At 56.2% G+C, this 27,196-nt stretch overlaps 1 protein-coding gene across 6 annotated transcripts in view; it reads right to left on the bottom strand.

Moving 5' to 3' along the window:
• Positions 1-27,196, bottom strand: part of RGS3 (regulator of G protein signaling 3) — an 85,225-nt gene that overhangs the window by 3,302 nt on the left and 54,727 nt on the right. For 4 of the 6 annotated variants that reach the window (XM_037400564.1, XM_037400563.1, XM_037400565.1 and 1 more), the window contains 3 exons: positions 22,801-22,923; positions 7,013-7,660; positions 3,680-3,753 (listed from right to left, as the gene is read on the bottom strand). In XM_037400564.1, coding sequence (XP_037256461.1) covers positions 3,680-3,753; positions 7,013-7,660; positions 22,801-22,923 — 845 coding nt within the window. The other 2 variants (XM_037400567.1, XM_037400568.1) reach the window with 2 other exon arrangements.

The raw sequence follows: 27,196 nt of genomic DNA, 5'->3' as shown, positions 1-27,196 counted from the left end.
CAAGGGGCCGGGGGAACAGCCAGCACCCAGGAGGGGGCCCGCTGGCAGCCTCCTCCCGCACTTCGCCCGCTGCCCCGTGCCCACCACCTACTCCTTCATGGTGTGCCGGCGCTGCAGGCTGCCGTTGTGGGGTCTCTGCATGCCCAGCAGCATCTCCGCGTGAAACTCCAGCGGCTGGGGTTTGGAAAGGTCACGGAAAAAGGGCATGGCTGCTGGGATGGCCTCTGCAGCGGCGACCGGCGCAACCGGCGCAGCCAGACGCTCGGGTGCTCTGACGCCGGCTCCGTGCCACGCTCCCGCTCTGACGCCAGCTCCGTGCCACGCTCCCGCCCGGCGTGGCCAGCGCGGAAGTGGGAGGGCGCAGCTCGAAGGAGCTTTAAATGCAGCGTGGGGTGAAGGAGACGCATGTGAGCAAGGGCTGTGTCAGCCCGCTGCTATTTCGGACGGCTCTGCCGTTGCTGGGGAAACTCAAGGAAAGGTGGAAAAATCAGCACCGAGGGTGGATAGTGGGGCCTTTCAAGAGACGGCGGGGAAAATAATCACGGCAGGGATTTACGAGGGCTATTTATAGAGCGCAGGCGTCCCAGGGAAGGCAGTGAGGCCAGCGGTGGGGCTGTGCTTGGGAACAGCGGGGACAGCGGTGCTTCACCGTGTGGCCGCTGCTGCGGGGACAGGGCTGGGAGCCCACGTGCGACCCACTGATGCTCACACTTTTCCAGTGCTGGCACGGGATGGGCATGGCCACGGGGACATCTCCACACAGGGACGGTTGGGGCCGGCAGCCCGTGGCACCAAGGGGCGCTGGGGGAACAGACACCCCATACTGTCCCCCTGCACAGGTCCCCGCTCCACTGTCCCTGGACAGACAGACTGACATACACCCGGACACAAGGCTCCCAGTTCCCCCAGGAAACTGCCACCAGGCCAAAGTGGGACAAAGATTTTTGGCAAGTGCCATGGGAACATGAGACCCCCAGCCCAGCCCCAGCCTGGCCCTGCGAGGGCTTCCCAGGGGCCAAGGCAGGGGAGCAGGAGGTGGAAGAGGTGAAGGATGAGGACAGGCACGGACGATGCTGTCCCCTCGTGGCACAGCCTCTGCATGACACCAGGGCACAGAAGGGTGTAGGGGACACGCAGGGTGGAACAGGATGCTCATCCTACACCAAGGCCGGAGATGGGGCCCCAGGGTGGCATGGCCAGGCCACCACCTGCAGCCCCCCCCGGGTCCCACACCAGTGGGTCTATGCAAGGATGCTCAGAGGAGCCACCTCTGCCTGGCCAAGCCATGCCCAGGGCTGACTAGGGACACCAGGGGCGCAGGAGGGATTCCAGGCAAGGGTGCACCCCACCCCAAGTGATCCTACCTAGACCCACATCTCTCTCCAGTCCCAGGAGGGTAAAATACAGCAATCCCCTGGGACAAAAAAATAGTCGCGACAACCCCAGGGCTCAGTCCCGCAAGGTGCTGAGCACCCCAACTCATGGAAGGATTTTAGGGGGCAATCACCCCTCTAGTCCCTGGTGCTGTCCGTGCCCTCACGGCGGGCACAGACAGTTTTGATGCCTTCGCATCATCTGGGCTGCGGTCCCAGCAGGACACGCGTCCCGCTGCTGCCAGCTGCCAGGCACTGGCTCAGTGCTAATGTGGGAAAAGCGGATCCAAACACAGAGCCTCACACTCCAAACACCATCTGCCTCCCATTACCGCACTGCCAGCGATGCCGGCAGCCGAGGACCAGCCGCCACACGGGACGGGCCATCCCACACAGCCCCCAGCAACAATTTTAACAGTGTTCCCAGTTTAGCAAGGCAGCCGCCGCAGCTCGGTGCCCAGTGGGGCTTTCAAAGCACTGAGAAGACCTTGTGTGTGCCTCCAGCACGCGTGGGCTGCCTCCAGCCGCCCAGCCATCCACACCCCAGCCAGCTGCAGTGGGTAGCCCTGCCACACAGCAGGCTCTGGGGCTTGCAGGTGACTGCGGCTCATGGGCAGATTTGCCAGCTGTTAATATGCCAGCAAGCACCACCTAAGGAAGTTCCCCAACTTAAAACCTGCTGCTTCTCTTGCACATGCTTGCAAATAAATAGCAAGCAGCATGAAACCGGGCTGCAGCAGCCACAGGCACGCACAGCCTCAAGCTACAGCCAATCTGCAGTATGAAATGCCACAGCAAAAATATTCATAAATGTTTTTTTTCATAAAAAATTGCTGGTTTCTGTCCAAAGCTGCCCCTATAAAGTGATCTGCTCCCAGCACCCCGGCATGGCCATGAGGCCACATCCAGCACCATCACCCTGTGCTGCTTCCAAACCGTCCCGTGCAAAGCACATCACCCTTCCTCGCAGGGTGCTGCAGTCCTACCTTTCCAGGTATTTTTCGGAAAAGTCCACCATCGCGCGGTACATCGGGGAGCGCCGGCAGAGCGTGCCGGTGCCGGGAGGGGAGGCGAGTGCCAAACCCCAGCCACTTGCACCATAAATACTCCCCGCAGACAGCTGGCAACCAGGCTGCGCAGCCAATAGCCGGCCCGTGCGATGCCAAGAGGCTCCCCAGAGCATCCGCCGCTGCCTCAAGGTGAGGAGCAAACCCTCTGCAACCGCCCCTGACCCCGCTGAGCTGAGCCTCCCACCGCCTGCCCGATTCCCCTGGCTCAGCGCTGCAGCAGGCACACGCGGATGGGGGGAACGTCCCTGCTGCAGACTGCAAGGGATTCATTTTAATTTCAAGTGTTGAGAGGAGGGGGGGGATTTACAAAAAGAGCTAAAAATAACCAGCTGCAGCTAGGAAGCACGCAGGGCAACAGTGCCGCTCGCTGGCAGGCAACACCGGCAGCGAAGCCGTCCAGCCTGTGCACTTAGTAGCTGCACTCAGCCCCTCGCACACCCTGAGCGGCTCAAACCACGTGTGACTTTGTCACCTGCCCCGAGCCACGTGGAGTGGGGAAAGAGCCAGCCCTGGGCATCCCTGTGGCCCTGACACCCGGCCGGATCCTGCCGTGCAAAACTGGAGGCGGTTCATTCCAAAACATCCTTGCAGCTGCAGCTGGGCTTATGGGAAGCAAAGGCCACGGCTGCCTCGTCCTTGCCCAGACCCACTTTTTTGGCACCCCCAAAGCCTTACCGGGAGAGGAAGAGGGTCTGCGAGCATCACTCAGCAGTCCCCGCACTCAGTGCTCCCACCACGCTGCCCGCATGCTGCAACATGCTGCAAAGGGCTGGAGCCTGTCCCGTGGTGGGAAAACTCCCCATCCCTCCTGCCGGCATGGGGCCAGTGGGAAGGAGGCCCCCAGCTCGTGTTTCATGGCTTGCATGTCCTCTCCCTGAGCCCAGCACCTCCGGAGCAGAGCTCTGCTGGCACTGGGGAAGCCCTTTTCCCCACACCACCAGCAAGAGCCAGCTCCTTCTCCTCATCCGTCAAAGCAAGGTAAGCAGGGGGCTGCTCCCAGCTGGGTTGTGCAAAGCCCCCAGCCCACCTCCCACCCTCCTTCCTGAAAATCCTGACTCCCCATCTGAAGTGAGACCTTAGTTCACGTGTGTCTTTGCTGCTTTATTCCCAGAAAAGCTTGGGGGAACAAGACAGGGGGACCCTAAGAGCTGCCTGGACAAGCAGAGTACAGCCAAGGTGCTTGGTCACGGCAAACAGCCCTGGTACACTCTGATGCCACCACGATGTGACACTTACAGGTTCCTGCTCCGTTTCTTGCGGGAGGTCTCATCCCCTTCATCACAGCTGCATTCAGGGTCGGCTCCACTCAGCTAGGGGGGAACAGAAAAACAGTGTCTGCATCATCATGCCAGTGCCTGCCCACAGTGGCACTCTGAGCGTCACCAAGCAGCAATGCCAGCATCCCCTGTGGTCCCCGCACCCACACAGCCCAGAGCCATGGCATCCACAGGGCTCCTTCCCCACAATCACGGCTGGCTGCAGCAATGCAATGGGACAAGCTCCTACCTGCTCTGGCATGGGACCCTGACTCCCCCCACCCATCCTATGCCACCTTCCTGGAGCATCTCAGGAGATGGCACGGCTGGTGGCCCAGGTACCCCTCCAGGTTCAAGGTGCTGACTGACAGTGGTACCTCCCACAGGGAGGACACCCGCATCCCCATTCCTGTTGCTCCTATTCCTGCTGCCTTGAGTGGGCACAGGGACTCCTCCCCAGCCTGCGGCGTACCTTGTCCCCCCAGAACCAGGCTGGGCAACCAAAATCAATCAGGGGTTCCCCAGCAGTCCCCAGGCAGGAAAAGTCAGAGCAGTTCAGCCATGACTGAATCATATCACGGCAGCTTTCAAGTTTGAGGAACACACAGGGGGATCCACTCCCTGACCACCTCCCTTGGGCAGCCTGGGCAAACCAAGGGGACCTTGGATCCACCATGAGCTCAGAGCAGCACCAGTGCAGCCTGAGAGCCACAAAGCCTGGGGCCAGGTGTGGGGACCCCTGAGACCACCATAGCTCAGGGGCTTTAGTAATTCTTCCATTACTGAACGAGACTGGAAGATGCTCGCAGCCAGCCCCACAGCCAGCTTGACCACGCACCGAGCTCAGCCTGGTGCTGCTGGGGGCTGCAGGCCACTTCCCAGGATCGCCGCCCCGCGGCCGTGCCGTGGGAACCCGCTGCAGAGCCCCGCAGACCTGGGCTCGAGGTTTTTGACACTTCCTTCCATTCTGCACCCAGGTTTCCGGAGTTTATCAGCCCCAAACAATGCATCCCTTGCAAAGCACCTTCCCCAGCTAGATAGGGCCCCGGCAGGCGGGCTGGCCGGGGCGACACGCAGCCGGAGCACGTTTCCTGCCATTGTCCAGAGAGGCTCCGCTGCGCTCGGGGACAAAAGGCAGCAGCGGAGCTTGTCCGAGGACTCCCAGCAGTCCCGGTCACAATATGCTCTTAAAACAACCACCTCCCAGCCCAGCCAAGGGAAGGAGGGGAGCAGGGAGGCACACTGGGCACGACGGTGTTAAAAGGGCCAACGAAATGAGCCCCTCTGAAATGCTCCTAGAGAAGAAAAAAAAGCAACAAGCACCCTGATGGATGCTGGGGCGATGCCGCCAGGGCCATTGGGTGCAGGTAGCATCAGTGCTTGGCAGCTTGGTGCTGCTGCCGGAGGGGATCCGTAGGGGAATTGTACATCAGTGTCCTGCCCCAGAAATCCGGGAGGGTTTCATCAAACTAGTCCAAAGGTACAGCCCAATAAAAGTCCCTCCAAAGCGTAGGCTGGGGGATGGCAGTGGCCCAAAACACCACGCACGTGGTGGCCCGGCACCATGCCCAGCTGCCCTGCCTTCTGCAGCTGCCAGGCAGCCTGGGTCCCTCCGCAGGCAGCCAGAGAGGCAGGGCAATGGGAGCAGGCAGGGGCTGCCCCAGGAGGGCACAGGGGCAGGGGTTAAGGCACCGGCCAGACAGAGCTGGAAGTGGGAGCATCGGGAGGTCCAGCAGCCACGCTGCCCTTGCTGCCAACACAGGCCGATCCGGTCCCTGCTCCAAAAAAACCCCAGTCTCATCTACACCAGTGCAGTTTAATCCAGGAGGAGCTCAGTTTACCTCTGCTGAAAAACATTCACCCCCATCAGCTCCCAGGCTGCACGCACAGCGGCACTGTGAAACTTCTTTCCAGGAGACTCATCACTGGCAGCCCTAACGGGACACTCTCACCAGGCACTTACACAGCCACCACCCCCCTTGCATCTGCACCGGGCTGTGCAGGTGTCCATTCTTGATAGGATCTGGGAGCAGGTCTGAACCCCCCAGCCCACAACTGCTGGCATCAGCCTCCACAAGAGTTTGCACAGCAAAGCCTCCTGCACAGCAGCCCCATCTGACCAGCCTGTCAGACTTGTAAGGGCTCTGACCAGTCGGCTGGGGACTCTGAGCCCAGAAATGCTCCAGGGAACAGCATCAGAGGTGGCTTTTCAAGCGGCAGAAGTCTGGCAGGAAGAGGCTTGAACCCACCATGGGTTTAATCCCATCATGCTGCCATGCTTGGTGGCATGCAGGGCTCTGTACCAGCCTCCTCTGCCAAGGAGCCAGCGGCCACGGAGCAGCGTGTAATGTGGTCCTGCGCTCTGCAAGGTGGTCTCGAGCAGCATGACATGGTCCTGAGCCATGCAACGAGGTCCTGAGCTGCGCAACATGACCCTGAGCAATGCAACGAGGTCCTAAGCCAAGCAATACAGCCCTGAGTAGAGCAGTACCCACAGCAACTGGCAGAGAGCAAGCTTGGTCGGGCAGAGCAGGGTGCTGGGCCAGCACCGCAGGACAGGAAGGCAGGCAGCCGCGCTCAGCACCCAGCCAGGCTTCACCAGGGGTGGACGGGGCGAGCAGCACTGCTCAGGCACTACCTTTGCAATGGCACATTGTTTCCTGCTAAAGTACAGCCAAACCAAGCTCTGTGCCGGGGGGCACGGGGAGCACCCCAGGCTGCTGGGCTTGTGAGCGCAGGCCAGCCCCCCGCAGAGCCCCTGCTGCACAGCCCCCCACTGCTCCCCCTTTCTGCATGTCAGAGTCAGAAATCGCTGCTAACCTTAACCTTCTTCTGAGACAGGCCCTCTGCAACGGTCAGAGCCCTGCAGGAGGCTGGCCAGGGCAGAAAGCCACACTGCTCCTGGCATCCCCGAGGTCATTGGGGACTCTTTGTCACTAGAGCCTGGCTTTCTCCTGTCCCTGCCGCTGCAAACAGCTCTTTGCAAGCGCAGACACCTGGGTGCACCTCTGCCTCCACCCATCCAGCAGACAGTAGCTCTCCAGGATATGGCATCCCACAGGGTCTGGACACACTGGTGGGAGATGCCCACTTGCAGCACCAGCACACTGGCTCTGGGTGACAACCCCTGGCTGCTAAGCATCTCCCAGGGCTCAGTGCCAGTGGCAAGGACCTTCCTGGCCCCTCAGGTGCCAGCTTTGCCATGGCCATGGAGAGAGGGGCCACGTGTCAGGGCAACTTCACCCCAGGAGCTCCCCCAACACCACAGCCAAGCAGAAGCCAGATGCCCACAGACCAGCGCCGGCTCACATACCTTCCTCTGCCCCAAAAACAGCAGGGTGAGCTGATGGATGGAGCCACCATTTTTGACGAGCTCTTTCTTGAGGGTCCTGGGGGAAGGCAGGGCCCAGTGGCCCTTGGTGCCCTGGCTGTCCGAGCAGTTGAGGGTGGTGTCAGAGGTGAAGCAGTGGCTCTTGGCCTCCTGCAGCAAGCTGCCCTCACTGTGGGTCCGGCGCCGCAGGGAGCTCTGCACGCTCAGCGTGTAGACGGGCTGACAGCCCGATGTCTCAATCATGCTGCTGCGCTTTGCCTCGTTCCTCTCTAAGTAGTGCTCAGTGCTGTCCTCCTCCTCATCCTCCTCATCCTCATCTTCCTCATCATCATCTTCCTCATCATCCTCACCATCTGTGGTGCTGCCAGCCATACCCACCACGCTGTGGCTGAAGGTGCTGTCGAGTCGCAGCTCAGGGATGACAAAGGCTGGCAGGGAGCTGGGCTGCTCCTCTCCCTTCTCGGTGGTCACTGGCTGCTTTTTGGCCAGCAGAGGACCCTGGGTGGCTCCCAGAGTATCCCAGGGCTCAGCCGGTGCTGGTGCCTCTGCGGCTGGAGCAGCATCACCTACTGCTGCCTTCCCGTCCTCTGAGTGCATCTGCCCAGGCTTCTCAGCGTCCGTCTCCAGCATCTGCCCAGAGAGAAGATAAAGAAGGATGAAGGCAGAAGAACCCCAAATCTCTCACAGGCCACCTTCCTGGGGAGCCTTTCCACTCCTAACCCCCCACACCCCAACCCTAACACAAGGCTGGCACCAACTTGTACAGCCCTAACAGTGCTCCGCTGGGGTGGGACAGCATTGTCCTCATGTCTCCCAGTGATGGCAGTTTGCTCATCACCCCCACAGCACCCAGTCCTGGTCCTGATTCCTGGAGGACCAGGTTTCCCCACTAGCAGCAAACTGGTGGCTATAGGGCAGGAGTGGGATGAGGCCACCCAGCTCCCACCCCCAGCACCAGCAGCACCGGTGGGTTTGGAGAAACCAGGGGGCCGGTGGTGGGTGGCTCAGCCCCACAGCACAGCTGGTGCAGACAGGCTCGGCTCCAGCTGCAGAGGCAGAGCCGGTAACATCATCCTTACCCCTGTGGCTCCACTGTCCCCCTGGGAGCAGCCAGGGGGGCTCAGCCCTGCAGAGATCTTCCCCAGGGTTGGCAGGGCAGCAGAGAAAACCAGCAGCTCTCATCCGGCAGCTCCAGCCCCTCCTGCACCGCGCTATTAAATGCCGAAGGGAAGCGCTGGGCTCTGCTCATCTGCAGATTGCCCAGGCTGAGCCTGGCTGCAGCCACGAGCACCTCAGCCTCCCTGACTGGGTGCCGCAGCCGTGGGGCTCCCCACAGCCACCCCCCTGTGCCCTGCAAAACCACAACTACTCCTACCAGCCCCTTTCAGTCTTCTAAGCTTTCAGGGTTATTTTTTGCAGCTTTCCTCTGCAGCTGGGAAAGACCCAAGCAAGCTCTGCCCTTTCAAAGGGAAAAGCCAGGAGTAAGTAATTCAAGGGAAAAAACCTCCATTTTTTTCATGAGCAGGGGGAGCCTGCAATAAGCCCCCCTTGCCAGAGCTGGGTCCTCTTTTCCATGTGATTTTCCTTTTGCATGGAGCCCATCTAAGCCAAAGGGCAAAAAACAGCTCAGTAGGGGAGAAGGACCAAAGGAGAGAAAAATCCTCCCTCCAGGAAGCAGCTTCCACCTATGCAGACCCTGCAGAGCTGGGGCAGGGGTTACTATACAGGACCAGCCCTGGGTAACAAGTCACCCAGAAAAAAATGTCACCATATCCCCAATTAATATCCAAGCATTTTCACGAGCCCAATGGCAACCAGAAAGCTGGAGTTAACACCACCACCACCCCTGTATGAATTAAGCTGACTTCAGCTTCACAAAGAGCAGCAGCCACAGGAATCAGCCCATCCAGCCTCACACCCCAGCAGGAAGAGGCACCCAACGGAGCAGACAGAGGCTGTATCCCTGCAGTGGTCCCAGCTCGTGACAACAGACCCCTGCAAGCTATCCCCTGGGACAGCCAACCTGCTGCTCAACACCTCCTTACCCTGCAGAGCTGCTGCACGCGGGTAATAACCCGCCACTGGCTATCACCAGGGAGCTGTAGGCAGATGCCAGGCTCCAAAAGCTGCTGTCAGCCCCAGGAAATGTCCTGGAGGTGTTTGAGCCCCAGCTTTGGCACCATCTGCTCTGCACAGAGAGGATGGCACAGAGATCACGCGGTACCCAGCAGCATCTGCAGGCACCTGTCTGAGCTAGCAGGTCCAACAAGCCGGACGGATTCCCAAAAAGATGCTTGATTTCAGCGCCACAGCCAGCTGCCTCCTGGGCAGTGTGCAGAGGAGCTCACCCATATCTGCCTGCACCTTGTCCTTTTTTATCACCCAAAAGGGCCCCCTTTACACCTGTGAGCACGGAGAGGAGCTGCTCTGCCCCCTCCCAGTCTGGCTCACCACAGGCAGGGATTTCACTTCACCTGAACTGCCCCAGTGAGCCTGAAAACTAAAATTCAGAGATCTTCATGTCCTCAGAGCCATCTGTGCCATCTGCCCCGTCCCTGAAACAGCTGGATTTGGTGGGAGGCACAAAGGAAATGCTTGGTTTCCCCCATCCTTGAGGCTGTTTCACTCCCCAAAAGGTGATTTCTTGTAAAAAGGAAATGTTTCCAGGCTTGCCGTGCGAGGATGCTATTTGCACCAGTGCGCGTTTTAATTATGCTGTTTATGTCTTATATGTATTGCAATCACTGTCATCATTATTTCATGAAATAATTAGAGGGCAAACCCACGCAGCCCTCAATTCACTCCCTGCAAAGCCCTTCCCCCGCCGCCCCCAGTAGCTCCCTATCTGCCCAGTCCTTCTGCTTAATATTGCTGGTTGGCCACATCAGATAAGGCCCTTGAAGGAAATGAACAGGCTCCTTTAGAATGAGAGTCATTTAGGGATTAAATTAAATCCCCGCGCTAATTCAATCAGAGACTCCGCTGCTCCTCAGTGGCACGGGAGGGCATGAGCAGCAGCCTCACCACCGAGCGAGGTTTCCACCTAGGGTTGAAAGTATCGCCGGGGCTGTGAAATCCCGTCCTCACAGAAATTAGAGCTCTGCTAAATGTCAGCTGATGGCGAGGGAAAGACGGGGAAGGAAAGTGGCAGTAATGCCATCACAGCCGGCCAACAAGCCTGACCGCTGCTGGAGGCACCAGGGACTTCAGCAGCACGAAGCCAAGGGCCACCTCACTGCGCCAAGCTGACTTGGGCCAGCAAGGACAGGGATGTGACCAGGTGTCCTTCTCACCATCATCGTGGCCAAGGGGCTGCTGGAGGAGGCAGCAGATGGAGGCGGTGCTGATGCTGTCTGAGCAGGGAGGTGCTGTCCCTCCACCTCAACGACTCATCCAAAGCATCCCATGGTCTCGCTGCAGCATGGGTCCTTGGCCAGCAGCAGTAGCTCAGGAGCCAGCGGCCAACATCTGGACCTCTCCATCCTCAACACCTTGTTCTTACTGCTCTCAACATCTGGGTCTCCTTGCTCTCAACATCTGGGTGTCCCTATCCTCAGTATGCAGGTTTCCCTGTTCTCAGCATCTGCATCTTCCCATCCTCAACACCTGGGTCTCCCTGCCCTCAACATGTTGGTCTTCCCATTCCCAACACCGGGGTTCCCCTGTCCTGAGCTGGGAAGGCCTGGGGGCTTTACTACATCATCCCTGGAGGACCTCACACTTCCCTGTTTCAGTTTCTCTCTCAGACTAAGCAGCCAAGGCAGCATGTCCCAAGCAGGAGAAGGGAAAGCAGAAGAAAGAGCTGCCTCCAAGCCCCAGGATAGCTATCATCAGGGGTAGTTTTAGGGAGGGAGGATGCAAGGTCTGCGATCAGAGCAACAGCAATACAGTCCCTAATATTGATTTCCCCATTGAACAAGCCTCAGCACATCCCAAAAAAGCCAAACATTGCCCTGCCTGCTCTAGCATCCTCAGTGTCTGCACCTGTAACCTGCTGCCTGGACTCCCTCTGCCTTTGGGCATCACTCACTGAGTCAAAAGTTTTCTTCAAACCAAGACAGGGGAGAAGTACTGCAAACCCTCTGCTCTTCTATCTGTAATCTGATCAGTTTTCTTCTAGTTGCTGCTAGCAACCAGAACCATTCGTGTTTGCCAGCAGAGCAAATTTCAGTGAACAGATGTGGGTTTGTTAGCGTGGCCTCAACTTCTCCAGCAATTCTTTAAATAACGTGCCCTTTCTGGTGGCCCGCAGCCGGGACCTTCCAGCTGGGAAAACACCAGCCACAGAGACAGCACAGCTGTGGGCTGACACCTGCACTGGTCTCCCCTGGTGCTGCCAGCTCTCATGCTGCCAGAAGTGTGGGGAGCTGTGGCATTCCCTTAAATCCCCAGCTCTGGGAGGTCAGGGATTTTTTTGAGGCTCTCAGTTTCTCATTTCGCTATTTCTGCTCCTCGCAGTCACGGAGCCACTGTGGCTCAGGTAACACCTGGACACAAGAAAATTCAATTCAGCCTTTACCTGGCTCCCGATGTGGATGCTCAGGTTTTACAATGCACATCTTTCTCTTGCGTTAACACTGGTGAAGAGGAGTCTAAATGTGCCTGGGAGATCTGCCCTGCTACCCAGGCAGCTCCTGAGCCAAAATCAGGGATTGGCAAAAGCAAGAAAGTCCCTGCAGGTAACAGACTGTTGGACTTCAAGATGAGCAGGAGAGTGAAGGACACGCTGCTCCGACTGCACACTCATCCCAGGAGGGGTTAATGGACCTCTCGAGATACTGCTGGATACTGCTCTCATGGGCTCTCCCAGACCACAGCAGCCACATCCTCCGTGCATCCCAATGGAGGAACCTCTCTGGCTCCGGCTGCCCTTAAATCTACCTTTGCTCAAAGGTGCCTTACCTGTCCCCAAAAGCATCTAACTCCATGGGAATGAGTGCAAGTCCCTTTCCAGGGGGATTTCGGGGAGGATGCAGCCAGCTTCACTACTGGCAGTGTGTTCCCTGTGCAGAGATAACACCCTCCCCAGGGTAGACGGGATGCAGGGATAAACAGCATCTACATCACTCAGGGAAACATCAGTGTTTTCAAAGTAGGGTTTTCCTGAAGTGGAAGAAAAAAATTACAGTTTTGGTTCTTAGCATGGGACAAACTGTGCCTAGATCCATCAGATCAGGAACTTCTAACTTGTCCTGTGAAATGCTAAATTTCACATAAATGAAACTATGGATGGTGGTCACCTTGAGGCTTAAAAAGTGGCCACTAAGAAAGCACAGAGGATCGGGCTGAGAGGAAGAAAATATAGCCAGAAACACAAAGCAGAACTATCAAAACTTGAGAAAATTTTCGTGGGAGTCATTTTGAAAGTGTTCACAAGGACCATCCCCGAGCAGCTCCGCTCCTTGCCCTCCTTGAGCTGTGGTGGCTCTGTGGGGCTGGCTGGAGCCCAGGGCTCATTGCACAGCAGGGTTTTCTACCCATTCCCTGCTTCATTACTGAATCGATGAATAATTGATACAAGCAATTAGTGTAACAGCAAATGCAAGTGCAGATGTATAAACCCAAACAGCAAGATCCAACAATGCATTGGAGCAGGGTGGCAAGGGTGGATATATGCCTCCAGTGAGACACCTGTGGGGGTGTAAAACTTCATACCACCCAAAAAAAACCTGTACTGGAAACATCTCTGAGCCCTGGAAGGAGAAGTCGTCCTCTGCCTTGAGGAAATGATCCCGTATCAGCTGTCTGCACTAATCCCACTACCCCGTTACTGTCACCCCCAACTGATGGCTCTGCAAAGGGGGCCTGACCGGGGTAGCGCCCAGCCCTGATGCTGCAGTGCCCACACTGCGCCTCTCCCCAGAGCTGCTCTGCTGCCTGCAACACAGTGGTGAACAGGAGCCAGCGCTTAACTGGGGGCAACAGCCTTGTCCAGAGCTAGCCCAACACATAGCTTGCACCCCATGTTTTGGTGCGACCACCTGCCAAAAGTGTCAGCAAACAACCTAGGACAACCCTGCCCCTCCACCCCCCCACCCCACCCCCCCCCCGCACACTTTAGCCAAGCAGCTGGAGTTAGCCGAGACTTGCTACCACCGCAGCACCGAGCTGCCAGTCCTGAACCGCAGCTGCCCCGGCTGTCCCAGCTCTGGACCCCAACCTGTCCCCTGGCCGCTGCCCTCCATACCCACCACGGCTACCAACACACACAGCCTGGATTTCAGTGGTAAGGGCTGAAGCTGCTGGCTGGTCCCCAGTACCAGTAAACGGAGGGCAGCCAAAATGCCAGTAAATGGAGGGCAGCTGTGAAAGTCCTGGAGCAGAAAGCCCACGTTCTCAGCCCCCTGAAATGCTGCTCCGGCAGTGAGAGCCAGCCAGCGCGGATGGCACAGCCGTACACAGAGCCAGACTTGCAAGGGAACCCCAAAAAGTCCCCATCGCTACAAATGCCCCTTCACTCCCCCTGGATGCTCTCCGTTACCAACCCTTCAAGCCCAGCCTGGCAGCAATGAAGCCAGGCAGGAGCCACAGGTTCCCCAGGAGGCAGCAGGCACAGCCCAGCGCAGGGGTGCAAGGGGACCGGCACAGGGAGCTGAGCAGATGCCTTTCATTTAAAAGGACATCAGTGTTCCCGAAGGCACCGTGCTGCTTCCTCAACCTGTGGCCGGATCCTGCCCAGCGAAGGGTACAGCTTTGAAAGCAAAACCTACCAAATGTGGGCTCCCAGTTGCATCCCAGCTGCAGGGGCCAAGCAAGCGGCATCTCCTCCGGCAGCCCCAGCCCCGACATGTGCCCGCAGCCACGGCTGAGCAGATGCGAGCGCAGTGCCTGGCTCTGCCTCTGCAGTTATTAATGTCCGTTTCAAGCGGCAGCTGAAGCCGCCCCAGACTCTCCCAGACACCACTCCCGCGTCCCCCTCGTGCTATTTACAGCTCCGCTAGCAATCTCTGGAGGTACTATTACCTGCTGATAAATGTGGACAACCGCTCTGCCTTCAGGAAGAGTTATGTATCACACCGAAACCCAGCACATTTGCTGTTGCAGCTCCCCTTCTCCTGCCCCCGAGTGACACCAAGCCACAGACCGATTCTGATGCTTCCTGTTAAATCAAACTCTGCTGCAGGTTCGCAGTTGGATTTTTTCCCAAACTACTTTTTCTGGAAAAGAAGTGGGAGATGCTCTGCAGCGTGGCGCTCTGCCCTCTGCACTGCAATCCCCTATGAGCGGCTCTACCCTAATGGGCAGGAATAGGGAGCATCTACCTACCTAGAGTACGGTCCCCATCCAGGGGTCAGCCCACGCATGACCATCTGCCCTTCTCTCCTGCAAAGGCCAGTGCCCTCTCCTGACACCCCCATACACACCAGCTGGGGACCCGACTGCCTTGGCTGGATGCTTCTCCTCCTGGTATTACATTTTGTTGACCAAGACAGGCAAGTTGCCCTGATGGCTACAGGGAGAGCGCAGTGGCGTGTGTGCGCACAGCTGCTGCCACAGCCATTTGCCAGTAGTTATCTGCACCATGGCCATCATTTACTGATGGGTCTCACTGCCACGGTCCCAGCCTGTGCTTGGCTCTTCTCCAGCACAGACTTCAGGCACACACATGTCCCCCTGCTCCCAGCCAGCTGCAGGCTCATGGATATTTCTGGGGTGGAGCAGGGGAAATGTGCTGCCTCCTTCACCTTGCAGGTAGCCACAGCTTTGCAGTGGTACAGGAAATATAAAATCTCACCGAACATGGAGCTGAACTCAGCTACACGATGCCATCACCGACAGCAGCAACGTGGCACAGCCACTCCAGCAGCTGTGGTCAGCACCTATCCTGCCTGCACGATCAAAGGGAGCTGGGCCTGATGGGTTTTGTGCCTGATTCCTTCATAAGGCCACTTGGCTGGCTGCAGGGCTGTGGGACATGGGCACACAGCCCAGGGATGTCACCACACTGTAGGTGCCCAGCTGCCCCTGAGCCTCAGAGCACCCCCAGCCTGGGGTCCCTGGCCCCTTTCAGACAGGAATGAGCCCAGCCGCCATCCAAACCTGCACACACACACCGCACCATGTCTGTCATTTTGACGATACAGCACCAGTTTGCCCAAGCTGGGCACTAGCTACGGCCTGCAGCCTCATTGACCGAGGTAACCTGCCTCCGCAGGGTGAGTGCGGTGGGACTTGGTGCTGGAGGCTAGTGAGATAACGTCTAGGGCATAAATATCCCCGGCAGTAAAAAAAGCAGAGAGGTGGGAAAGGGGGAGGAAGGCGGGGATCCTGTCATTGGCATTCAGCCCACAACCCTCAGCATCCTTTCCCTGCCAGGGTGGCACAAGGCTGATCAGCAGGGGAATCTCTCTGCAGTGTTATCAGCAGGGGCAGAGCACTCTCCACTGTGCAGAATGAGGGAGGTGATAGCAGGATCCTGAGCTGATGCATTCATTCACCGCAGAGCCATTGGGAAAGACTCATCCCAAAATCACTTATAACAGGACCATGATGTCGGTGCTGGAATCAATCGCTGCTGCCGGCACAGATCACAGTAAGGAAACAACCCCTGAGAGAACAGGACGTGGCAGAGCAGCTCTGCCTGCAACTGGCACCAACAGGGCCATGGCCAGTCACACACAGAACAGAGGAGTCCCAAACAGTACCAAAAACACCACCAGCGACTCCAAAGCCAAACGTAACCCTCCTGCAATCATGCCATGTCACTCCATCAGGAAAGTGCTTGTTACAGGGCAGGATGCCAAGCCTCGTGGAGGGCCAGGGGACCCCACGGGGACAGGATGAAACCATCCCAACCCCACACCACTCTGGGCACCACCACCCAGAGCTCCCCGGCATTTCAAACACATCCTTTGGCTTTGCAAAGATATCAGGGTTCGAGTAACTTTTGCAATCAATTACTTGAGCTTGGCTTCAGAGTCTTGCCCAACCACATGCGCACAGCCCTCCACCACGCCAGAAGGGAAGAGCATCGGCAGGTACCCAAAACAGTAGTTATTTGGGCATGGGAGAGGAGCGCTCCAGCTAAGCAGACAGGGCCAGCCCTGCTTGGCACGGGCAGTGTCTCCCCTTCGCAGGCAGCGCTGCGCCAAAGCACTTCCAGCGCCTTCATTAAATCATAGCAGCGCTGGCTTAAACCACTTCGTCTGTGCCTTTGGCCACCCTGTGCAGGTGATCTCAACACCACTCACCCCCCCTGGGCTGCCAGCGCTGCTCATGTCAGCATGCTTGCTCTTACCAGCCCTTCTGGGATTCACAAGAAACATCTTCAAGGGTTTAAAAATGTCTCTGGCTGTGATAAAAGTGTCAGTGGCTGCTCGCACCCCTGCTACCCCACTGTGCCTTTCTGCTCGGGATGGATGCAGGAAAGATCACTGGTGTCAGTGGATGTGGCCGGGAGAACATCACACAGTGCCTGAGAAACAGGAGCTAGTGTTTGCCGGAGGGGAAAGGTCTGCTTTCCTAATGGCTTTGGAGTTCAGCTAGGCAAATGGACAAATAAAACTGGAGCTGTGGCTCTCAGCTGGCCCATCTGCTCCACTGTCCCTCCCTGCTCGCTCCCGGTACACACGTGCCTCGGGAGCCTGGGAGCCAGCAGCACTGGGGCCAAGTGAGCGGCTCTCCAGGGCTGGCAGCCCCCAGCACCTCCAGTCCACCTGAGCCAGCATCAAGACCCAGCAGGGCTGGAAACTGAGCTTGATGGAGCCAGGGCTCAGTGCCAGGGGAGATGCTAAAAAGCCCAGTACCCCAACCCAGCATCCCATCCAGCCCCACACAAATGCCAGGCGAACCCTCGCCTCCCCAGGCTTTGTGCTGTGTCCCTGTGCTTAGGACTGCAAGCCAACTGATGTGCAAGAGGGGACTGGCAGGGTGAAAGATCAGCCCCAGGACCCCTCAGCACTCATCCAGGCTCACCTGCACCGCAGGGAATTGGCAGTCAGGCTACTGCATAGAGTCCTTTAATTTATAAAGGGACATTTGAGACACGCTTTGAAGGGAACTGTAAAATACACACACACAGTCTTTGATGCCCTGGTTGCATGTGGGACTTGTTCCTGTGAAAAAGGGCTACACACCCAGCAAGAATACAGCTCAGGATCGGTCAGTCTGGGGTAGCACAAACTGTATCAACTTCTTTTATGTTTGCAGCCTGCTTCACACCTACTGCTATCTCTTCAACTCCTGTCCCAGCTGAGTTAAAGTCAACACACTATCCTTTTCTCAGCCCGTTGAGCGTCCAGGGAGAGACCCACATACCACCATGCTCTGAGCTCGCCGACATGGATTCAAAGGTCCCATTCACTCTGATATCATGGGAACCTCTGGCAGGGACAGTTTCCTCCAGATATTTAAGCCGACAGAGCTGAGCAGGAGCCTCATCCCCAAAGGGACAGCATCTCCAGTCCCACAGCTCCCGAATTCACAGCATTACTGAAGCAGCCTTTGGCTGCCCTCAGAAACAAGTTTTTCCAGCCCAGGGTAAGAGCTGGACTGTGCTCGCCGGCATGGAACAACACACTTATTTGCTTTACTTTTGTAACCTGGCTCATAAATACTGCCAGCTGATGCTTTAACCCTATTGGGGCAGAATAAACCTCACCATTTTCTCCTCCGTTTGAGCACCCTGAGAGCATGAGCAAGGCGCTGGGAGGGTGTGTGGCCAGGGTCAGGTTGGCCCTCCAGGTGCTGGTGTGATGTGCTTAGCCCTGCCCCGCCTCTCGTGTTGGCACCATGGAAGAAAAGTAGGCTCTGATGGAGGTCCAGGTTTCCTGCACCCTTAACCATGCCCTGTCCTGTCTGCTCCACAGCAGCAGGTGAGCAGGACCCTCTGGAGCAGAGCTGGCACTGACGGGGCAGCAGGTTGCCAGCCCAAAATGGAAGGACTTTGGACCTAAAACAAAGCAAGAAGGAGCAAATTTCTTCCCTCCTTCCCCATCAAACAGTCAAACACACTCTGACTACACTGCCACTGAGTGAAGCACCCCAGTCAGACAGACAGAGATCCACCCCACTTGTCCCCAGCCTCGTCACAAGCACCTTGTCCCCAGGTGCTTGTCACAGCCAGCCAATGCCAGCAGCCCCTTGGCTGTGCCAGCACGAGCATGTATGTTGCCACCATCCAAAGGAGACAACCCAGTGTAAAGAGAAAGGGTGTTGCTGAAGGCAGCGAGGTGCCCTGCAGGGAACAGTGATTGCAGAGGGACACGGGTGCGCAGCAGGGTGGGTGCCTGGGGCACAGCAGGGTGCTCAGGGCGAGGAAGAGGAGGCAGGGCATGGGACAGGAGAGGGATCACCCACGCTCAACCTTCCCCACACTGCAGGTGCCCAGGCCAGTGCCCGGGGGGAGTGTGGCCGCCCCTCTGCCTGCAGTTCCTCCGCAGAGCCCTCCCCGCACCACCGCTTCGGCCCTGGTTTCAATCATCCCTCGATTACACACTGTTTGCTTTTGTTGACAGCACATTTACTTGCACTTGTCAAGTGCGCTGTAAATAGTGAGAGAAACAGCCCTGCCCTTCCTGACCAGAGGAACGGCCAGGAAGGGGCCAGCCAGTCCCTCCCAGCGGCTCATTCCCAGCACCGGAGCCAGCGCTGCCAGGAAGGGCCAGGGTGCAGGATCAGTCCACGCCTGCTCACACCGTCAGCAGCCATGGCAGAGAGACTGGTGGCCGGGCTTTGAAAAGTGCTGAGGATCCACCACCTCCCTTGGGAAACAAGGGGAGCACCCATCCTGGACTCCCATGGCCCAAAGTCCACACCACCAAGTGTCCATAATTATTTAGCTTAAGGATAATCTACATCTTTCAGATACAGCCAGCCATCATCTCCGAGGTAATCTCAGGTCACGGAGTCAGAGGGAAGAGTAATCAGCCGTTCTGAGTGTGGAAGACACAAAGAAACAAGCAGTGAGAATCAGATGGTCATAGCAGGTTTGTTACAAGCAGGGTGTTGTGCCACTAATCTTTTCCTTGGCAGCCAAACCAGCTGGAGCAGCTCCAGCCCCTGGTGCCTCATCCTTGCCCCTGCTCTGCAGTTTGCCATCTCTTCAATAGCGTTAATGCAATTCATCGCAGGGCCAGGCTAGAAACAGGACCAGTGCAGCAATGCAAGGTTAAAAACCATGCTCTGCACAGATGGTCATTACTTGGCCCAAGGAGGCAGCCTCACTAACCCGATTAATTCATAAAGCTGCTCTCACTATAATCACATTGCCGCTGCTGTGATTCCTCACCAGCCCCAGCCCACTTCCAGGCTCCACGCCTCCCCGTTTAGCGACGTTTGTCACTGAGCTGGGTCACCCTGGTGATGTGTTTTACAGATCCTTGCTCAGTACAGCCAAGGGGCAGGGAACAGCCTCTCAAGGCAGACCCAAACCTGAGGACAAGAGTGGGGAAGGTTCTGCAGAGGGAGGAAATATCCACAGAACAACCCCTGAGACCTGCTGCAGCTGGCAGGACAGGTTCATCACTTAGTGAAGTTCAGCCAGGTCTTATAGTGGCAGCAGAAAAGCCACTGGAGCCCCACTTCCATCATGTCAAGCAAGCTGGACCACACCGCCAGCCACAGTTATTCCCAGAGCTCCTCCTGCACCGACTCTGTCAGGAAAAGCTCATTGGGAGCATGGCTGGACCATCACAGCTGTATCCTTCATGGATATCTCTCCCTTCATCTCCAGAAGTGGATGCAGCATGTACCATATGCTTGTCTGTCCCAGAAACTAGCAGCTTTGCTCTAAAACCAGCTGCTCTGAAAGCAGCAGTGTGACAACATGGGCCCCAGAGAGCGTGCATCCTCCAGGCTTGACACCATCCTCCCAGGAAACGTTGCTGGAGGCAGTGGCAGCTCTGCAGAGCCATGTCCCTGAGCCAGAAGGACACTCCTGCCCTTAGTGCTGCCCTGCCTGGGGATGGCTCAGGGGACCTTGAGAAACAAGAGGTACCACCCCAAAATTTGTCTGATTTCCCACAGCTCCAAAAAGTTGGCACCACGCAACTTTTCTCCATCAGTTTGGCCAGTCCAGCCCCTCCTCTCCAGATGCACCCATCCTTCTGGGGATCCTCTGCCCCACTGCATCTGTCTGTTCGGGGAAAGACTGAGGGACAGCATTAACAGCAGTATTAACATGTTGCAGGGAGAGCTGTTCCCAGCTCACACTCTGGCACGGCAGCCACAGAGGCTGCTGAGGAGCTGCCTGCTGCTCAGACAGTGTCCCTTTTTGCAGCTCCAGTGCACAGCTGGCACATGGTGCATCTCTGCCTGGCACTGAGGCTGTGCTGGCCCTTCGCTCCTGTCACACAGCAAAGCCAGATACCCTCAGCTGGGCTCTGGCCGAAGAGAGATGTGCTGCCACTTGCCAAGCTGGAGCAGTTTTAAAGGCTTTGCAAATCAGGTTCCTGCTTGGAGCTGAAATTAACCATGCCAAGGCTGGTCTTTTCAGCTTCATTTGCCTGTGCAGAGAGCACAGACACTGTTCTGTTTCCTTAAATAGCCCTAGCATCAAATGACTTGTAAGCAACAAGCAAAGCTAATGGATCACTTCTCCCTTCCAAAAAGCAACTGATTTTCCCAGCTCCTGCCCCCTGCTGCACTGGCATCCCCAGAGACATCTGCCCTGACTAACCAGCTGCCGTGCAGACTGGTTATAGCAGCCCCAGCTCCAGCTCACCCATGTCAGGCTTCTGTCTCCAGCCTGGCCTCACTGGTGCAGCTGCCCACTCTGCTCTGAGCTTGCATCCTCACCTGTCCGCTCTGGAGCTGCAGCCTCACACCTGGCTGCTCTCCCTTCCCTACGCTGTTCCTTCTTGCATTTCAGAATCACGTTTGCTTTAAAATTGCATCCTGGTCATTTTATACCTTGCTGGGATAGGAAATGGTGCTACAAACTAAATTAGTTGCCTGGTGGCTGCTCTCATGCTCCTTTTCTCCCTCCTGGCCCCATATCCCACCAGTGAGATTTCCATCAGCTTTGGCAAGCCAAGACAAAACACCCTAGTCACAAACCCTGGAGGACCCGTGCTGTCACTCCACTGCACCCAAGGAGCACCCTCTGGGCTCCTGAGGCACAGAAAAGCCTTAGAAAGGTTTGTGTTGTCTGCTAGAGTATTTTTTCACCTACTCATAGCCAGGCTCCTTCCATAACATGGGGAGCAGACACTCTCCAGGGCTTTGCTTTGAGCCACAGGACTTCTACGTCTAGCAGAATGCCAAAATCCCACACCTTGCCGTGAACACAGAGTCTGGGGCGGGGAGGGCAAACAGCAATATCACCCAAAGTCCCAGAGCACGTGTCATGATGGAGAGCCGCCAAGATCCCCGCTTTGAGGATCTATTTGAGATGCCCACATTTGAACATGTTCCTGCACAGCTTCACCCCAGAGGATCCCCCAGCCCGTGGCTGGGTGGCAGCCAGCCAAGAGCAGAGCCATGCCAAGCCCCCAGCAGCAGAACCATCATGCGCATCGCCCCCATGCCAAGCTGCCTGGGACCCCCTGCCCAGGCACTGGGTCATGCCAGCAAGACGTACCACAGGACAACAAGAGCCTTGTCACCTCTTTGAATTAGCTGCCCTGGGCTATTTGCATTTCTAGCGGTTTGGTTGGTAACTAGGTTCTCAGGCTTTGTATGTTGTTGCTATTTTAGTACATCTGAAACGTGCAGGAAAAGGAATCTGGAGGCTGTGTCTCCTGTGGAGATGTTTGTGCTGACCCAGTTTGGGACGCTGCAGAGCAAAAGCCACGTCACTCTGCCTCCAGATCCAGGCAGCAGCGTAGTCACCTGCTCCTGGTTTTGCCTGCACATTCAGTGAGAGTGTCACCTGCCTTTAAGCCAGACTGGACCACACACCAAAGCTGTATCCACATGTTGACGTGGGGCAGGAGCCGCTCCACCACCACACACCAGCAAGGGGAGTTATCCAGGTGGTTTTACCCTCGAGATCCCTGTCTGCCTCACTTAAAGCTCTTTAAACACTCAGCACAGTGCGTTTCTCTTCTCCTGAGCAGCAGGTCACCCACTGACGGTCCAAACCCAATCCACAGGGGATGAGACGACTCCAGCAGAAATTGCCACTGTCCCAGACAACTCCATGGTGTGGCAGCCCCAGCCCCAAAGGCAGGCAGGAGGTGTTAACTGCATCCCCGCAGGTCAGGCATGCCCGACAGTGCTTCAAACCCGCTCCACACACATCTCTCTTGCCAATGCTGCTAAGACAATGCTGTCAGGCCAGGCTGAAGTTCTTCAGTGTGGGAAAAGTGCTGGTGCTGCCTTGCTAGGTATGAAAAACAACACTCATCAAATGACCTTTCTGTGCTTTGAGGCCATCTGCGGGGTCCAGATCAAATGCTTGAGCCCATCTGAGTGCACAGAAGGGGCAAATCTCTACACCGCTACTCCCATGACCTCAGCCCTTTAATCAGGACCCAGAGATCATGGCCTGAACCTCTCCCTCCGCATTCAGTCCTGCCCTAGCACCGAGCTCTTGAGGCAGGAGTTGCATGGCCTCAGCTGTCCAAATACAGATGCTGGGAGGTGTCAGACTCAGAGTCTGCCTCCACTCGAGTCAGTGGATGCAAATGCAGTAATTGTTTCCCCGAGCAGGGCAGGAAGCTTCGGATGCAGCAGTGCCTGAATGCAAACTTGCTCCTCACCTCACAAAAAACCAGCCTCCAGAGCAGCTCGCCTGGCAGGAGTGTCACTGGAGCAAAATCCCCACCACAGGCAGAGCCCCGCAATGCTCAGAGAAGGGTTTTTGAGCTCCCGCATGGGTCTCTTACCTTGTTCTCTGTAGGAGCTGATGCCGGATGTTGCTGCTTGGTGATGTTCTCAGCCAGACACCAGCAGATCCTCTTCTTCTGCTCCTGGGAGTAAGCCTCCAAACTTAATAAGCACTCCGACTTCTGACGTAAAGGAAACACAGGCAGAGAGAAGGTCATTAGCTGTGTGTCGCAGGCCCTGGCTTTGTTTGCAAACTACTTGCTTCCAACAAGCTGTGTAGTATATATATATATAAAACAGGAGAGCTCGCACTGGTGACCTGAGCTCTGGGCACGAGAAAGCAAAATAGATGGGAAATCAGCTTGACAGTGGCATCTCCTCCAGAGAGAGGGTTAAAGGCTGCTATGGTGCAGAGCAGCAGACTTTTGCTTTAATAAGCAGGAGCAGAGTGGTAAGGCACGGGCAGAGCACCAGCAATTCCGCACCCTGTGCCACCACAGTGGAAACGTGTCTGTCAAGCTAATTTAGAGAGTGGAAATTGAGCTTTGCTGTATGCAAACATCAATGAGGCGCCGTAGCATGAACTGATGAAAACAAGCACCTTTAGGCTGGGCGGGGCTGGGAGGAAGACAGACTCCAGGAGAAGCCCCAGAGCAGCCTCGCCTGCTCTGCTCCTTACTTAGAGCATACATCAGGGGTTGTTTTGAGGATGATGCTCCAGCTCCAGTCATGCACTGTCTGTGAGCAATGTGCAGTGAGAAAGGAATTAAGAGAAATGATGGGCATTCATCCCACCTGAGCCCACCTCCCCTCGCACCCTAGCCTCTTCCCTGCACACACCCTTTTTGATATGGACCTGTTTCTTTTGGACACATTTTCTTCGGGCCAAATCCCACTTATTTAAGAAACCTTCTAACTGATTTCACTCAGCAAGTGTCTCCCAGCCCTTAAATGCAGTTTAAATCTCTTGTGCTAAAAATTAAGTATTAGTAACATTTGCTGCCCACTGGAGTTTTGCAGGTTTCACTTTAAAAAGGGTCCAGAAACGCCCATGGCTGGATTATCTCCTTCTGAGGCCAGATATGAAAAGGGGAAGAAAAAAAAAAAAAAAAAAGAAAGAAAGAAAAAAACCCCAGAACTTTAGGACAGAACCGTAAAGAAAGAAAAAAGAGCCTTCCACTAAAGGGCATAAAAAAGGTCTTTCATTTCCCCCTAGGATTTCCTTCCAGAAGGGCAGGTCTCCAACAGCCTGTTTTTCCCAGAAAGGTCAGAAAGAACTAAGGAACTTGCAGCTTTGTGACTCCAGAGACACAACACAACCAGAAAAGGAAAAGCTTTTTAGTCACACCATTTAAACACTGTTTTCATTCGATGCTAATTCATTCACGTTTAATCCAAAATCCCTACTAAAGCAGTAAATAAACCAATCTCCCACTTCACCTCTAGAAAACAGAGATCTCTAGGTCAGTCCTTTGCCCCTCCAAGAAGACTTATAGGAAAGAGAAGATTTGATCTTTCTTATGTCTGGACATCACCACATATTTATTCTTACAACAGAAACAGGCTTAAACATCAAAAATACATGCTCGGGCTTACTGAGCACTACCAAAATGGAATAGAGGTTTGTGATTCAGGGACACAAAGGGGGTGAGGCTCCCCCTTGTCCCCCAGATCCTGAGTTGCAGTGATGCTCTGAGCATCCCAGTGCTCTTTCCCATCCCAGACGTCTCAATCTTTCCCAGTCCCATGCTAGCAGATCACTAGGCTGTACTTCTGTGATATCCACCAGTCCCTAGGAAAGTACCTAATCGTTCCTGCGTTCAGAGGAGAGGATGGGTACCAATCCACTGAGCTGGAAATCCAGACTGGCATTTCCCTGCCCTGCACTTGGGGCCAGAAGTGAATGACGGCAAGGACTCAGCAAAGCCTAAAAGACATTAGCGCAGCTGCAAGGAGTCCAGCGCCCACATTGATGCTGCAAATACTGCACACTCCCGTCCCTACCGAGCTTCTGCAATTCCTCCAGCACGAGGCTTAAAGCAGTTCCAAGGACATCTCATATCCCCTTGCTTGTGATGGATGCACCGCTCACCTACCCCTGCTCTGCAGCCCCTTGCTGATTCAATTACAGTCCCCATCTCTTTGATTGAATTTAGCATAGAGTGATGCTCAGCCCACACTGGCTCCTGAGAGCAACGTGTCCCTCTCCCTCCCGCTCAGCCTCAGCGAGCTGGAAAGACTCCCCAGCCCCAGCCGCCTGGGAATATTAAAGCCAGGAAAGGAGATTGCCCTCTGGTCCAAAAGTCAGAGGAGAAATTCAACAGCCCCGATGCATGTCCTGGATATTGTGGGCAAGGCAGAGGGGGGACACTAACTGCCAAATTGTATTTATCCAATCTGTACGTATTTTACTATCATTTCTGTGCCACAGCAGCGAGACTGCAGCACTTTATTCCTTCAAAGTGATATTTAACCTCTCCAATGCACATTTCCCAAGGGAAAGGCTCTGTTTCTCCCTCTTCCATCAACCTGCTCCCCCCAGTAATGTTCAACTGTGTCGGGGAAAGAGGCAGCCCAACCCGCAGGGGCTGAGCACCCCCAGCTGCCTCTAAAGCACAGGCTCCTGCTTGCAAAGTCCTTTGGGATCCAGCCAGACGGAGGGCAGACACGTGAAGGACCGATGGTTATATAGGACAAAGCTCTACCAGCGGCACGTGTCCCCGGAGCCCAGCCCCTGCCGGGGGGCCGAGCTGCCCAGCTCAGCACTCCCATGCACCGGGGAGGCCAGGGCAAGGAGGTCGGCCACCATCGGGGCTCAGCCATGCCCTGCGCACGCCGCCTGGCCCAGGGCTCGCTCTGGGAACCGGCCTCCCCGCTATTGTTTTCATTCAGGGAGGCTGCCGCTTTGCCTGCCAATATTTACAAAGAGAAAACAGGGTTTAATCTCACAGTGCTGGGAAAGGAGGATGCAGATGGCGTGAAGGGGGCGTTTGCGACCAGATAAAGCGAGCGACTGAAGTGGCTGCCAGTTGCTTTCTGACTGCCTGCACCCCAGCATTTTTGAAAAACATGTTATTGCAGGTGTTGTGTGCTGGCTGGCACGGGAGCCACCCGTGAGCCCATGGCTCCAGGGCAGCACCGGCCCCTGCACCAGCACCAGGACCCCAGGCCACTGCTGCCCGTGGGAGAGTAAGAGAGAAATGCAGAGCATGTATCACAGAGGAGGACCCAGACTAGCCAACACAAGCCCCAAATGGGCCCTGTTACAGCCAGGGATTATCACAGGAAGAGGTTTCTTCTGCTCCATGGGAAAAGCTCACCCCTGCAGATGCTCCCCTAAGCTGAGACCCAGCCCCACTGCATCCAGGAGCATGGGGAGATGACAGGCAAGGGGTCTGGCCAAGCAGAGCTCCTGGTCAGCCCAGCAGACACCAGCCAAAAAGGAACTGTTGGCTCTGTAGCCCGTAGATCAGCTGATGACCTCCCAGAGAACACCCCCAGACCCTACGCACCAAGACATGCCCCTCCACGCAGGACCCAGCACAACAGCACCTGGCACACAAGGGTGGCTCTATGTGACACTGCAAAGCCAAGATGCAAGAACAACGAGCCAGACTCAGCCTGACACCTCCAGTGCCTTGAACTCAGGGACCAGCCCAGCCTGGGGCTGTTCTCATTGCTGCCTCCCGCAGCTGTGCTAGCAGATAGAGGCTGGTCAGGTCCTTGGGTGGACGTTTTCCCCCACAGATCAGGGGAACACACTTCTTCTTTCCCCAGGCTCCGCTCCTCTTCAGGGTTTATGGCAAAGTGGTTCAGGGACAGGGCTCGCAGCCCAGCTCAGCTCTGCCCAGCCCCTGGCCTCGAACGTTCAGAGCGTTGGTCCGTAGCCAAACCCAGCAGAGATCCCAGAGGGGAAGTACCTCGGAAACAGGCTCCAGACTACAATAGCTTTAAATCGCAGAGCAAACCTTCCACCGGCGAAACAGCAAGCCCTGGGAATATCCTGTGCAAAAAACACGGGCAACTGCTGGCTGGTTATTTGATGACCCACAGAGCTAGGTCTGATGAGAAAGTTCAGTTTGCTGCCGTGCTAAGCTGTGTGGGGAAGGGGGGGTGCAGGGGACCATGTCTCTTCCTGTGCTTTTTGGACTGCCAGACACACTGGTGGTGCCCAAAAAACAAATGCTGGCAGCAACAGCAGAGGCCCTATTGAAAGCTGGGATGACCAAAAGGTGACAGGATCTCATAGGTGCTTAAGCAGATGATGTGCATGGAGCTGCTGTTTGCAGGGCCCAGCTGTCTCTGCAGAAAAGCAGGGCTCGTTGCTGTGTGGCTTGGTTTTGGGCCAGAGAGGCTCTACAGATGAAAGTAAAAGATAGATGTGCCCATCCTTCCTTGTGACACCAAGGGCTGGCTCTTAGGAAATGGGTTTTCATTGTCCTGCAGACACCTATG

This window comes from Falco rusticolus, chromosome 9, assembly GCF_015220075.1.
Source record: "Falco rusticolus isolate bFalRus1 chromosome 9, bFalRus1.pri, whole genome shotgun sequence".
Classification (NCBI taxonomy): domain Eukaryota; kingdom Metazoa; phylum Chordata; class Aves; order Falconiformes; family Falconidae; genus Falco; species Falco rusticolus.
Note: the sequence above shows the minus strand (reverse complement) of the source record. Positions and strands in the feature narration are given on the sequence as shown.